Genomic DNA, 15,012 nt, shown 5'->3' on the forward strand with positions numbered 1-15,012 from the left:
GCTGCCCCTCAGTCTGCGTGTTCTCACAGAGCTGTCCCTCTTTAAGTCTAGATTGAAGACACATCTCTTCAAACTAGCTTTTAAGACTTAGATCGCACTTATTTGATTGATTGATTTTTTAATATTGTTTTATCTGTCTGTGAAGCACTTTGGTCTTCCTTGTGTTGTTGTAAGGTGCTATATAAGTAAACTTTGATTGATTGATTGATTATTATTTTTATTATTAAATGTGCTCCTGTCAATCAACAGTGGTGCATGAATCACTCGAGGGTGGGGGCGAGGGGGGTGGGGGGATTTGGCGCAGTGGCTTGTGGGATGGCACATAGCTCCTAATCACTGGTTAGTTAGCACCAGAGGTCCCTATGCTAAAGTGGCTAAGATAGTTAGCATCAAGGCTCCTTTTCCTAACTACTTCCTTACTGACTTACCAATTCGGAAGCAACTTGCCATGGCGGACGCTGACGCACATCCGGTTTGGCGTAAGAGCTCTTAGCAATCTGCCCGTTTCGGAAGCAGCCTGCATCTGGATCAAACTCTGGCGCGGCTCGTGCTGAAGGCGCAGCTGTTGTAGTGAGGCTGACGCACAGCCACGCCCCGGGCTTTTCACAATGTTTTATAAAAAACAAACAAACTGATGATTCGATGCACAGAGTCTTTCCACAACTTCTACTTTTACAATTTACTCAAACAGAACAAAAGCATTTTCATTCCTCCACCAGCAACAATGAACCAGGACTAGACTCGGTCCAAACCAGGATTAGGCCAAGTCTTAAAACACGGATCAAACCAGGACTAAAACGCTTAAACGCTTTAAAAACCAGGACTAAACCAGGACTAAACCAGGACTGAACTCGGACTAAACCAGGTCTGAGCCAAAGAACAAGCAAAGACTAAACCACGGTGTCATTATTTCACATTATTGTAAGAAAAACTCACTGCGTCACGTCGTCCTGATGCTTTCACTTTCAAAGGAAGTGTTTACAGAGTGATATCCGCTCTCTCTCTCCTCTGTGCGCTCTGGGGCTGAGCTGTAGTGTCTCTGAGCTCCAGCAGAGGGCGCCGCACTCTCGTATGTCAGTGAAGAAAATAACACTAAAACTAAAGAAATAATACTTTTGTTTCACCCCTTAACTCCCACCGGAACCGAGCACATTTTCTCCAGTTTGGCTTTACCCCAATGTAAAAGCTTCTGGGAAAAAGCTGTGAAAATAGAGACAGAACTGAGGCGAAAACAATGATGGAAATGTGACAAAAAAAGTGACGAAAATTTGACGAAAAAATGACAAAAATGTGACAAAATGTGACAAAGAAAATACAGAAATGTGATCAAAAAATGAATAAAAATCGATAAAAAATTGAAGAAAAAATGGACAAAAAAAATGGACAAAAAAGTGATGAAAAATTGATGAAAAAATGAAAAAAATGTTACAAAAAAAATACAAAAAATTGATAAAAATTTGACAAAAAATTTACAAAAATGTAACAAATAAATGAAAAAAAAAAAGATAAAAAATGTGCCAAAAAATTTCAAGAAATGTGACAAAAAATGGATAAAAAATTGACGAAAAAAGACAAAAATCCGACAAAAAAATACAAAAATATGATAAAATTTTGACAAAAAAATGAAAAAAAATTGTTGAAAAATTTATGAAAAAAATGGGGGAAAAATGGACAAAAAATTACAAAAAAAGTAAGAAAAAATGTGACAAAAAAATGACAAAAATGTGACAAAAAAGTTACAAAAGTGAGTTGAATACCCAACAAAAAAATCTGATGACGTTTGGAAAAAGATCTTCTCGGTTCAGGCGGGAGTTAAGAGGTTTAATAAGTGACTTTTCTTCTTAAAACAACTGTCAATAAAAGCCCCACGTGACCTGCGTTCAGTGATTTAAATATTACAATAATATTATTCATGAGTGGCTTCACAGACGCACCAAAAATTAAAACATGAACAAAGAGTGATGAAAAAGCAACAGAGAAGCCACAAAAGATACAAACACTTGTGATAAACACAGCGACAATGCAACATTTTTCCACACTGAGACTCTTGCCTGAGCTTAGACGAGTTGATGTGAACCTGTCTGGTCTTTGTGTGAGCGCTCAGTCACGCAAAACTCCCAGTGTATTCCTATGGCTCCAAACGAGGTGAAGTGAGACGTGACCGAGCTCGTCCACAAAGACCAGACAGAGGACGGAAAAACGGGGGCCTGTTTTTCGAATAAAACTGACCTGCATCACATGAAAGATCGCATTTTGAGGGACTATTTTCTAGCAGATCACTCCGCCGCTGCGTAGCTTATTCACCTTATTCCGCCCCTCCCACTTTAGCTTCTTTTTGCCTTGTCCTCGCACTTCCGTTGTCCAGACACTTCCGGTCGAGCGCGAAGCCCGGAGAACGAGGGAAAATATTCTCCGCTCAAATCTGATGTTTAGTCGATTGATTTGTGTAAAATGTCCGATGTTCATTTGCACCGACATGTCGACACTGCAGCGTTTCTCTGCGCAGCCTGAAAACGGCTTTGTTTTCGTGTAGTGACTGATTTTATGTGGACTTCTCCAGCCCCATGTTAACACAGAGGAGAAAAGGGGCGGGTACAATTCATGGCGGCGCCCACGCGAACAATATTATTCATTTTTTATTAAAACAACGTAAACAAGATCGGAGACAGAATTTTCTAAACCTTCAAAAAAAAAAAAAAGAAATATATTCACATTTAAAATTGGGGAAAACACAACCCGATGAAGCTGCTGCTGCTTTTGTTCCGCCTCTCTCTCCCTCGCGCATGACCCAAGCTGCTGATTATTACCTCAAAGTAAAGCACAACACTGGAAAAATCACTATCATGAGATAAATGACTTCAAATTGCTTGAATTAAAGTTCTTCTATGTTGAATTAATACAAGATACAAACACTAGCGCCAAAGGAACAAGAATAAAACCCACTTGGAATCAGACAAATAATTGTTTTCACTTGAAATGACACAAAATCATCTGAATGAAGAGAATAACGACTGTTGGAGGTTTTATCTGATCTGAGACCAGACCAAATCTACTCAAACCTTAGATTTAATCTCTTAATTCAAGTAGATTTATGTCATTTCTTCCTTAAAACGATTGTTCTTTTCCCAGTTCTTTCAGATGCCAGTGTTAGGACCTCATTTGGGTGTATTGACAGTATTTCTACCTTATTTTCTCCCATTTAACTCTAATAATGTTCAAAGTGCTCTGTGATTTGTGTAATAGTGTTTCTCAAAATCATCTTGAGGGCCAGAGGTTCTGGGCCGGATTTGGCCCCCGGGCCTGACGTTGCCTGTGTTAAAGGAACAGGAGGAGGATCGTTGAGGTCTTTTTATGACACAACACTCTGTTAAAGAAAGTGCAATATTTGAAGAAGTGAAAAGTGAGTCTGAGCTGATTCTGTCACTTTGATCCAAAGTACGTGTAAAACTGAAATAATAAAGCAAAACCGCTGTGTGCAAAGGTGAAGTATGAAGCTTGACTTTGTTCTCTCTGTGTCCACCAGGGGGCGAACGACCCGGCCTTCTGCCATAACCTCGGAGACACTCGTGAAGTGGACGACTCCGGCTCCAGCTCTCCAAAGGTTCACCTGAACCACATGATTCTAATAACATCCGTGATCATGAAGCTGACTGTGGTCTGTCCCGCAGATGGACCGCTCCGACATGGACGACTCCCTGGAGGAGCCCGAGGCGGAGAGAGCGCTCCCCCAGGCACAGGGCCCTGTGACCGGGCTGGACTTCTACCAGGCCAACCCCTTCGGCCACTGCCACGGAGAGCGTGAGTCACAGGCTCTTTGTTTAGTATAAAGCTGAAATAAACACTTTAACCCCTTAACTCCCACCTGAACCCAGCACATTTTCTCCAGTTTGGCTTTACCCCAATCCAAAAGCTTCTGGAAAAAACTGTGAAAATAGCAACAAAACTGAGATGAAAAAAACTATGGAAATGTGACAAAAAAGTGAGAAAACATTGATGAAAAACTGGCAAAAATGTGACAAAAAAATGACAAAAATGTGACAAAAATTTGACCAAAAAATGACATAAAATTGATTTAAAAAATGATGAAAAAATGACAAAAATGTGATAAAAAAATGACGTGAAAATGACAAAAATTGACAAAAATTACAAAAAAATGACGAAAATGTGTCAAAAATGTGACAAAAATGTGACAAAAAATGACAAAAAATGGATTTAAAAAATTACGAAAAAATGACAAAAATTGACCAAAAAATTAATTAAAAAAAAAATTACAAAAATGTCATACAAAATGACAAAAAAGTTACAAAAATGAGTTGAATACCCAACAAAAAATGATGGGAAAAAAAAAGTGATGACGTGAGGAAAAAGATCCTCTCGGTTCAGGCGGGAGTTAAGAGGTTAAAACTATAAACTCGAATGGAAAAAATAAATCACTTTTTTCTCTCCATGAAGTCAGAGGCAAAGATCTTGTGTTTGAAAACGCAGACTCAGCTGAGTCTGAGCGCACTTTGTGATCCTGCAGCTCCAGACTTTCAGTGGGAAGTGCTGGGGGGGAGGAGAACCTTTTGAGGGGGAGGGTTGTGGGGGAGGGGGGGTGAACACGTGCATTGGTTTGGTTTCACGTTTACGGCCGAGCGAGCGCCGAGTGCAAAGTAACGCTTTGTAAATGAGGACGTAAGAATCTAAATCAGAGCAGTATTTTTTGTTAAAGAGGGACAGAAAAAACGTAGGATTCAGGAAGTGCTGCTTTAACATCAGACGAACATAGTAAAGGTTTATTCTTCTTTATGATTTGTGACTCACAGACGACCTCTTCAATGAAGACCTGTTCCCCAAAACAGACACTTCTGGTGAGTTCACGAATTAAAGGGAAGTTGTGTTGATGTGTGTTTGACTTTCAGCCACAGGAACATCCCCTTTAAACCTTTCCTCCTCAGTTCACACTGGTCTTTATCTCATTTAAGCTGCATTATGGAACTTTTTATTCAGGAAAAACGCCTTTCCAACTATTATTTATTTTTCTTTAAACAAGAACATCTGGTAAAGGTTCTTTAATTACGTTTATTCAAGGGCAGTGGCTTCTTTTTACCAATCTGACCAAAATTACATTTCAATGGCAGAAATACTTATTTTATTGGCAGCTTTTCCCCCCAAGTCTAAAATACTTAGAGCGAATGATTAACGGCCAAAGTAAATCGACCTCGACCCTTTTTTAAGCTTTTAAAGGGATATTTCAGGATTTTTGTTATAGGGCCTCATTTCCTAGTTGTCCAGAGTGTTTTTTTGATATTTTTTTAATTCATGCAGTCCTTACATTTGAAGAGTTTAATGATGCTAGGCTAGTGCTAGGCTAGTGCTAGGCTAGTGCTAGGCTAGTGCTAGGCTAGTGCATGTCTATGGTAACTATAACCTGCATTAAAAACCTCTTCTAAATCATGGGCTCGTCCTCCAAACGTTGCCATATCTGATTTGTAAAAAGCTCCTTTGTGAATTCCACGTGTAGTGATGCGGCCGCAGGTAAACAAACTACTGTAGATCCGGTAACCGAGCAGATCATCCGCCGCTGCGTAGCTACAACCAGGAAGTGTTCAAACATAAGTTCTTTTAAACATGATTCAGTCACACAGACTTTGGTTAGTCTGGTGTTATAAGTGATTTACCTCAGGTGCCCTGTGGGTCAGACTGTTTTTAATGCAGGCTTCTAGTTACCATAGACATGCACTAGCCTAGCACTAGCCTAGCACTAGCCTAGCACTAGCCTTACACTAGCCTAGTACGAGCCTAGCACTAGCCTAGCATCACTAAACTCTTCAAATATGTGTTTCTGACTGTTTTTAATGCAGGCTACGAGTTACCATAGACATGCACTAGCCTAGCACTAGCCTAGCACTAGCCATGCACTAGCCTAGCACTAGCCATGCACTAGCCTAGCACTAGCCTAGCATCACTAAACTCTTCAAATATATGTTTCTGACTGTTTTTAATGCAGGCTACTAGTTACCATAGACATGCACTAGCCTAGCACTAGCCTAGCACTAGCCATGCACTAGCCCAGCACTAGCCTAGCACTAGCCTAGCACTAGCCTAGCACTAGCCTAGCACTAGCCTAGTACTAGCCTAGCACTAGCCTAGTACTAGCCTAGCATCACTAAACTCTTCAAATATGTGTTTCTGACTGTTTTGAATGTAGGCTACTAGTTACCATAGACATGCGCTAGCCTAGCACTAGCCTAGCACTAGCCTAGCATCACTAAACTCTTCAAATATATGTTTCTGACTGTTTTTAATGCAGGCTACTAGTTACCATAGACATGCACTAGCCTAGCACTAGCCTAGCACTAGCCTAGCACTAGCCTAGCATCACTAAACTCTTCAAATATATGTTTCTGACTGTTTTTAATGCCAGCTACTAGTTACCATAGACATGCACTAGCCTAGCACTAGCCTAGCACTAGCCTAGCATCACTAAACTCTTCAAATATGTGTTTCTGACTGTTTTTAATGCAGGCTACTAGTTACCATAGACATGCACTAGCCTAGCACTAGCCTAGCATCACTAAACTCTTCAAATATATGTTTCTGACTGTTTTTAATGCCAGCTACTAGTTACCATAGACATGCACTAGCCTAGCATTAACCTAGCACTAGCCTAGCATTAGCCTAGCACTAGCCTAGCATCACTAAACTCTTCAAATATATGTTTCTGACTGTTTTTAATGCCAGCTACTAGTTACCATAGACATGCACTAGTCTAGCACTAGCCTAGCATCACTAAACTCTTCAAATATATGTTTCTGACTGTTTTTAATGCCAGCTACTAGTTACCATAGACATGCACTAGCCTAGCACTAGCCTAGCGTCACTAAACTCTTCAAATATATGTTTAGGACTGTTTTTAATGCAGGCTACTAGTTACCATAGTCATGCACTAGCCTAGCACTAGCCTAGCACTAGCCTAGTACGAGCCTAGCACTAGCCATGCACTAGCCTAGCACTAGTCCAGCACTAGCCTAGCACTAGCCTAGCACTAGCCCAGCACTAGCCTAGCATCACTTGTTTGATCCTTGAATAAAGAGCCGCCTGTAGAGGAGGACGGGAGGGCATCCGGCGCACTCTCTCATGTGTGTCTTGTTTCCAGACGGCTTCACCTCAGACCCGTTCAAAGGCAGCGATCCGTTCGGCGGCGACGCTCTGTTCCCCGAGGGTTCTCAACCCGGGGACCCCGGGCCGGACGAGGCCGACCGCAGCCTGTCCTGCGCCGAGAACAAGGCGTCCACCGGGACCCAGTGCTTCGAGTCGGAGTTCCCCGACGAGGACAGCGACATCGAGATCAGCTACAGCCAAGAGGACCTGGAGACCGCAGGTGAGGAGGGGGAGAGTTCAGCTACAGCCAAGAGGACCTGGAGACCGCAGGTGAGGAGGGGGAGAGTTCAGCTACAGCCAAGAGGACCTGGAGACCGCAGGTGAGGAGGGGGAGAGTTCAGCTACAGCCAAGAGGACCTGGAGACCGCAGGTGAGGAGGGGGAGAGTTCAGCTACAGCCAAGAGGACCTGGAGACCGCAGGTGAGGAGGGGGAGAGTTCAGCTACAGCCAAGAGGACCTGGAGACCGCAGGTGAGGAGGGGGAGAGTTCAGCTACAGCCAAGAGGACCTGGAGACCGCAGGTGAGGAGGGGGAGAGTTCAGCTACAGCCAAGAGGAAAGAAGTAAAATAGGAAGGAGAGAGAGTGAAGGGAGTGAAGGGGAGAGGAAGATGGAGAGAACAGGGAGGGAAGGAAAGAAAGAAGGAGGCGCTGAGGGAGGGATGGTCAGATTGATGGATTCTTTTGAATGTCGAGAGTTCATAAATCATTAATATTGAAAGAATTTGAATGAAAATGGGTTGTTGTTCACAGTTAGTTTGTGAATGTACTGAGCCTCACTCACATTTCTCCCCCCTCTGCTCTCAGGGCAGGAGGAGGAGGAGCCGCCCGGGTTCAGACCCATCCAGAGCTCCTCGGAGGAGCTGGGCCCGGTCCCGATCCGCGGCTGGAGGTCCCAGGGCCAGTACTCCGGAGAGTCCGACCCCAACGGCTACGAGCTGGACCTGGGCGTGATCTCTCCTCCGTCCGACATCGAGGAGCTGAGCCTGGGCTCCATGACGGGCGGCTGCGAGGACAGAGCGGGTAATACAGAACACCCGGGCCGACGTGTGCCAGAGCCGTCAGACCGGCCGGGTTATTACAGACCGTTACAGAACACCCGGGCCGACGTGTGCCAGAGCCGTCAGACCGGCCGGGTTATTACAGACCGTTACAGAACACCCGGGCCGACGTGTGCCAGAGCTGTCAGACCCGCTCAGGCTCTGGACAGACTGTCACAGCAGATTAAAGTTTCTAACACTCTTTTACAGCAACGAACGCGGCTGCAGCTTCATGTATTTAACTCGTTCACAGACGCAGACCTCTCCTCTGTCGCAGAAAGAACTGCTCTGATCACTTCGGGTTTTTGACTTCTCCAAATCTACTCAAACTCATGATAGAATCTCTTAAAGGTCATGCAAAACTGACTATTTTGAGCTTCCAACCATGTTCTAACATCATATCCTTTCATCAGCAGAAGACATGAAATGTGTATAATTATCACTAAATGTAATTAATCCATCTTTAATTTTGTTTCTAGGCGCGGTCAGTGATGCCCCCGTCACCTCCCAGCCCCAGAGGGCGCTCTCTGACGCCCACAGCCCGGTCACGCCCGCCAAAGACTCGCAGGACTTCTTCCAGCAGTCGGAGCTGAAGGAGCTGAGTTTCGACGTGAGCTACGAGCCGGCCAGCCTGCACTCCTCCTCCGGAGACCCGTACGGCTTCAAACTGTCGCCCGAGCACTCCAGCCACACCCTGCTGGACCCGGACGAGGACCGCAGCCCCAGCACCTCGTCCCAGCCCGACCTGGCCTTCGACCCCGACCCGCTGTCCTCACCTCCCAGCTACGACGCCTTCGCCTCCCACGCCTGCGACCCGTACGGGTTCAAGCTCAGCCCCGAGGAGATCAACCAGGAGGTGAGTTTAACACTTTTATTACTGTGAGCAGCGAACATGGAGCGTGTGCAGGGGCGTCGACAGGGGGGGACGATCGGGGAAGTTACTCCCCAGGCTCAAGGGGGCCCAGAAGGAAGCCATTTTCTGTCATAAGTCTTATATTTCCAGTTTTATTACTTAGTTGCTCAAACAAATCAAACATGGGTTAAACAACTCGAGACGCCCATTGTATCTAAGTTATTATTAGTGAAGTATAAGTTATTGCGTCTCAGGCTTTATCACAGAAAAACATTTTAGAGTCAAGTTCATATTTAAACCGTTTGTTTTAAGTATTTGAACGGATTTCATGAATTATGTAGTTTTACTCTCAAAAATATACAAAAAATGTGTTTAGTATATTTTTTATTTAACCTCTTACCACCCGCCAAAACCAAATGCATTCTCTCCTCTTTGCCATAGTCGTCACTTTTTATTTCCCTGATGTGTTTTTGTCACTTTTTTATTACTTTTGTGCTGGATTTTTTTTTTTTTTTTTGCTGGATTTTTGTCACTTTTTTTGCTGTTTTTTGTCTTTTTTTTGTGCTATTTTTTGTCTTTTTTTTGCTGTTTTTTGTCTTTTTTTTTGCTGGATTTTTGTCTTTTTTTGCTGTTTTTTGGTCTTTTTTGATGGATTTTTGTCTTTTTTTGATGGATTTTTGTCATTTTTTTGATGGATTTTTGTCATTTTTTTGCTGTTTTTTGTCTCTTTTTTTTTGCTGGATTTTTGTCTTTTTTTTGCTGTTTTTTTGTCTTTTTTTGAATGGATTTTTGTCATTTTTTGCTGGATTTTTGTCACTTTTTTGCTGAGTTTTTGTCACTTTTTTGTAGAATTTTTTTTCACTTTTTTGTTGAGTTTTTGTCACTTTTTTGTTGAGTTTACATCCTTAATTTCTTCTCATTTTTGTGGCTGTTTTGGTGCTCTTTCCCACAAGCAGCTTTTTGATTCGGGTAAAGCCAAACTGGAGAAAATGGGATCCGTTCAGGTGGGAGTTAAGAGGTTAATTGATGAAATTATATTATACATTTTGTCGACTGAATCTACAATTAATTTGGTGAACTTTACATTTATATAATTTAAGATAATCCACTGCTTCATGTTTGTTCTCCCACACAGAGAGACCTGCTCCTTTGGCTGTGAGTTTAAATGATATGAGGCTCTTAAGTTCACGTTTCTCACATGCCTTCTTCTTATTTTCATTTTTGGGTTTTACTTGTGTTGATAGTTTTAGTCACAAAAATATAACCTGGACTTTTTCTGAACCTTTCCCTCCTCCTGATCTGATCAAGGTCATCGATTTCACGGCTTCCACGAACGAGGCAAACGACGCCGACTTCCAAAGCAACCAGGAAGTCGACTCCAGCAACCAGGAAGTCGACTCCAGCAACCAGGAAGTCCACTCCAGCAACCAGGAAGTCCTCGGGCCGTCGGATTTTGAGGATCAGCTCTTGGTGGACTACGAGAACCAGGAAGTGCTCGAGCCGACGAACCTGAACGACGCGGATCCGGGGAGGAACCGGGAGTTGTTGGATTTCGATGCAGAAAATCGAGAAGTGCTGGACGCCTTCTACAACAGCGACCCGGTAGTGGAGTATGAGAACCAGGAAGTGCTGGAGCCGAGCAGCCCGAACCTGCCGGATCCGTGTTTCGACGACACGGCGATGACGGCGAACCAGGAAGTGCCGGATCTGGAGCGAAGCGACCGGGAACTCGTCGACTTGAGCTGCGTGGAGAACCAGGAAGTAGTGAGCGGCGGCGGCCATGACAACCACATGTTCCACAACCAGGAAGTGCCCGACAAGGATGTGGACGGGAACCAGGAAGTGCCGTGCAAAGAGGCGAACAATAACCACCAGGGCGCGGTGCTGAGTCACTCCAGCAACAGCTCGGACAGTGACGGGATGGCGGAGATCACGGGGCAGGTCAGGGCCGTGTCCGAGGCGGGGAACAAACCCGGGCTCCTGGAGGGCGACCTGGGCCAGGTGTTCCGGCAGGGCGGGTACGTGGGCTGCGACGACGTGGCCGACGACCTGGAGCCGCTGCAGAGACGAGCGGCTCCGGCGTCCGAACCAGTGAGACCCGTGAGACCGGTCCGACCTCCGCGACCCTCGCTCAGGGTGAGTCTGAACCCACTTACATCAATGTTGCAGTTTAGTCAATAAATACAAGTACTTTGCTACAAATCTTATTTATTCTGCTGATGAATCTCATTTATTAGTGGCCTTTGCATGATCAGCCCCCCCCCTTATTGAAGGGGAACCAACATGAGGCCCAGTTTGCATTATGATGAGTCCGCCTCTGTTCCAATAGGGCGGCCGTGAAACTTTACTGACTTTACTGTTCTCATGTTGTTAAGCCTAAACAGGGAATGTTGTGAGGATTCAAATGTTCTCGACCTTTCTCTTCCGGGATAGAAAGTCTGTGCCAAATCACCCAAATGCACAGAATCTTCCCAGGTGACCCTCTCAGATTTAGATGAAACTTTTTATTGAGTTCCTCCACATGTGTAATGAACATATGCAAAGTGATTTTCTCTGACTCCCAATAGTGACTGATGTGGCTTCTATCTGTGAGAATAATGTGAAGTTCCTCAGTAGTGACAACGTGGTCAAATCCTGCACAGACTAGAGCCCATTTCTGAGCTTTTCAGAGCAGGAAGCAATAACTCAAAGACCCTTTATCCGATCCACGTCCTGCTTCTACTGGAGCAACGTTATATCCTAATAAACTAGAACCAATGGGCGAGGAACGTGCTTCTCTATGGTCCTGATGGTGGGGAGCTGACATTGCTGTAATACCACCCCCTGGTGGCCAGGGGTAGAAGAAGATCTTTATTTATACAGCGCCTTTCACAGACATGGTCACAAAGCGCTTTACATGAGACAGTTGAACATTCACTCCATACTCGGTGGTGGAAACTACATTTGTAGCTTCAGTTTCCTCTGGGGGAGACTGACAGAAGCGCTTTCGCGACTACACACGTCTGCGCCAACGGACCCTCTGACACCACCATACATTCACTCACACACATCATTCATCCTGGCCTATTGTGCATGTTTTTAGTGGTAGGGGAAACCTACGCAGACACGGGGAGAACCTGCAAACTCCACACAGAAAGGCCCCGTGCAGGTGGGAATCGAACCCTGGACCTTCTAGCTGTGAAGGTCACTAACCACTGCGCTACCGTGCCGTGAGACACTTGGGTGAAGTGATTCTAATGGGACTTCAGACCTCCCTAGGACGGCTTTAAAGTCTGGCTCCAAAGAGTTTTTCTTTTTCTACAAAACGCTATGACCCATGTGACAACGCTGGGGGAGGTGAAATGTTCTTAACCTCGCTGGATTTTGTTTATCGGCCGAAATAGAGGAAACCTTTTCAGTGCATTGACTGGTTGGCTCTGTGGAGGCTCCGCCCCATGAGTGCAGGACTTCCCGCCTTTTTGCCCTTTTAAGGAACAGGCTGTGTAGGAGGAGTCTGAGCGGCCATTAAGGTTCACACAGGACTCGGGACCTTTTCTCTGAATGGGTCTGAAAAGGTATTAATCTATCTCTAATTATTATATCTATGACCAAAACCTACAAGATGAAGATGATCACTCGATGCACTTCTTTTCTAGAGCCCGTGACATTTTGGGGGGAATAAAAATCTGACTTTTTACCAGCCTTTAAATCCCAAACCGTCCAGTCTAGAACATGTTTGACGATTGTTCCTGGAACTATGTATAGTAGACGTGACTCAGACTGATGTGTCGCCCTGTACATGATTCCATTACTGAGCCACAGCTCTTTAAAGCTGCTCACAAACGCAAAAAGATCCCGGAGCAGAACAGGCGGTTACAACTCCCTGTTTTGTAAATCGTCTAAAAAAGAAAAACAGTTTGATCTGAATCTGAGAGGGTCACCTGGGAGGCTCTGGGTGAAACCACACGGAATGACCCTAAAACAAAGCTATTGGACGTGACTGTATTTAAATGTGTTTATTTCTCCATTTCAGGCCAAAGAAAAGGCTCCAGGCATCGACCTCAAGTGACTTCCTCAGACACGGACAAACATGAATGAACCACTGGAGAAGAAGACGACGAGGACAAGGCATGATCCCAAACCCGAGACTCCGGATGTTCCATGGCAATAACTTCTGTCTGTGATGTTTTTTTTATAAAGGAAACGAATGAAAGAAACAACGACAAAAAAAGCTAAAAGATGAGCAAGTACCGACCAGATCTGAAGGATGTTTGAAAACTTAAAAAAAGAAAAAGAAGAATTTCAACATTCCTAAAACAGTAGTCTACATTTAGCTTCTTTCTCACCGACATTTAAGAGCACATACAGTATAATATCTAAATTAACAACTGCCAAAAGCTACGGAAACTTCCCTTTTTCTTGTGAACGGAGAGAATCTGTGCCCGAGTGAGTCGACTGTACATAAGAAATAACGATATAAAGTGTATATGTGGTCTAGTATTTAAATAGCTCTAGGTCTATGTTCAATTATTCAAACTGTGGAGAGATCGGGTGGATTTTAAACATGATTTTTTTTGCATTTCACGACTCCTCTCTCATATCGTGGTAACACTGGGTTTACGCAGGAGGAAAGGGACGGACATTGGGTTAAAGGTTCTTCTGTGGAGGTGAAAAAGTGTAGGATATTCTGGTTTAGAACAACAGTTTCTGGTTAGTCTTAGAGTCAAGCTCGAGAAAATTCAATCAAATCCACTCATTTTTCCCCCAAATTGTTGTTATTACACAATGTTATGGTTCTGGGTCAGTACATTAGTGTTTGATTAGAATCAGGGGTGAAAGTAGTTTTTTTTCTTGCTTGTTCTGCAGAATCCAACCTTCATGTATCGTGTATGGCCAAGGATTTTACATTTCCATGACGTGGATAAACAGGTCATTTGACGATGATACGAATCGGATCGTGACAAAAGTGATTCGTTGCTGCCCCAATAACTAAAGTATAACTTAAAGCAGAACTAAGTAACTTGTTTAGCTTAATAAATCCTTCCCGTCGTCCCTCTGGAGGTAAAACAATGTTAATGGAATGATTGGAGGGCCTTTCATCTCCCCCTGGTGTCTCTGGCCGGGTCGGAGTCTCCAATACACACTAATGGAATCACGAAGAAGAAGCTAACAGGCTAACGGGCAAAGCTAACTGTGGGCTAGCGCCTCTTAACCTCTTAACTCCCACCTGAACTGAGAGGATCTTTTTCCTTTTTTTCGATCATTTTTTTGTTGGGTATTCAACTCATTTTTGTTACTTTTTCGTCATTTTTTGGTCATATTTTGTCATATATTTTTTCGTCAAATTTTTATCAAATTTTTGTCATTGTTTTGTCACATTTTTTTCATTTTTTCGTCAATTTTTTATCACATTTTTGTCATTGTTTTGTCACATTTTTTTCATTTTTTCGTCAATTTTTTATCAAATTTTAGCCATTTTTTTGTCAATTTTTTGTCATTTTTTCATATTTTTTTCATTTTTTTGTCCATTTTTTGTCATTTTTTCGTCAAATTTTTATCCATTTTTCGTCAATTTTTTGTCATTTTTTGTCACATTTTTTTAAATTTTTTGTCAATTTTTTATCAAATTTTTCTCATTTTTTTGTCATTTTTTGTCACATTTTTTACATTTTTTTGTCAATTTTTTATCAAATTTTTCTCATTTTTTTGTCATTTTTTGTCACATTTTTGTCATTTTTTCGTCACTTTTTTTATCAAATTTTTGTCATTTTTCGTAAATTTTGTGACAATTTCTTGTGACATTTTTGCCACTTTTTCATCAATGTTTTCTCGCTTTTTTGTCACATTTCACTCATTGTTTTCGTCTCAGTTTTGTTGCTATTTTCTCACCTTTTTTCCAGAAGCTTTTGGACTGGGGTAAAGCCAAACTGGAGAAAATGTGCTCGGTTCAGGTGGGAGTTAAGGGGTTAATAAATCCTTCCCTCTGGGGGTAATACAGGT

General features: G+C 43.2%; 1 protein-coding gene, 1 long non-coding RNA gene and 1 pseudogene across 3 annotated transcripts in view; all 3 read left to right on the top strand.

Annotated features, from left to right (window-relative positions):
* LOC306966347 overlaps positions 1-15,012 on the top strand; it is a 347,602-nt gene that overhangs the window by 247,233 nt on the left and 85,357 nt on the right. The gene's annotated exons all lie outside the window — the stretch shown is intronic.
* Positions 1-15,012, top strand: part of LOC306966680 (NACHT, LRR and PYD domains-containing protein 12-like) — a 70,326-nt pseudogene that overhangs the window by 21,424 nt on the left and 33,890 nt on the right. The gene's annotated exons all lie outside the window — the stretch shown is intronic.
* Positions 3,522-13,641, top strand: LOC306966682 (uncharacterized protein). Its single transcript, XM_079561494.1, has 8 exons — positions 3,522-3,601; positions 3,669-3,798; positions 4,806-4,850; positions 7,139-7,413; positions 7,953-8,163; positions 8,660-9,036; positions 10,342-11,169; positions 13,046-13,641. The coding sequence occupies exons 2-8, from the start codon at positions 3,669-3,671 to the stop codon at positions 13,079-13,081; spliced, it is 1,902 nt and encodes a 633-aa protein (XP_079417620.1). The 5' UTR covers positions 3,522-3,601; the 3' UTR covers positions 13,082-13,641.

The sequence above is a fragment of the Gobius niger genome, assembly GCF_951799975.1.
Source record: "Gobius niger genome assembly, chromosome: 8".
Classification (NCBI taxonomy): Eukaryota; Metazoa; Chordata; class Actinopteri; order Gobiiformes; family Gobiidae; genus Gobius; species Gobius niger.

What these genes read in the sequence shown, in the direction of transcription:
- LOC306966682 (XM_079561494.1), top strand. Translation starts at nt 3,669, where the DNA reads ATGGACCGCTCCGACATGGACGACTCCCTGGAGGAGCCCGAGGCGGAG. An exon ending in CGGCCACTGCCACGGAGAGC is followed by an intron (nt 3,799 to 4,805) that starts GTGAGTCACAGG and finishes TGTGACTCACAG; the next exon opens with ACGACCTCTTCAATGAAGAC. An exon ending in CGGCTGCGAGGACAGAGCGG is followed by an intron (nt 8,164 to 8,659) that starts GTAATACAGAAC and finishes TTTTGTTTCTAG; the next exon opens with GCGCGGTCAGTGATGCCCCC.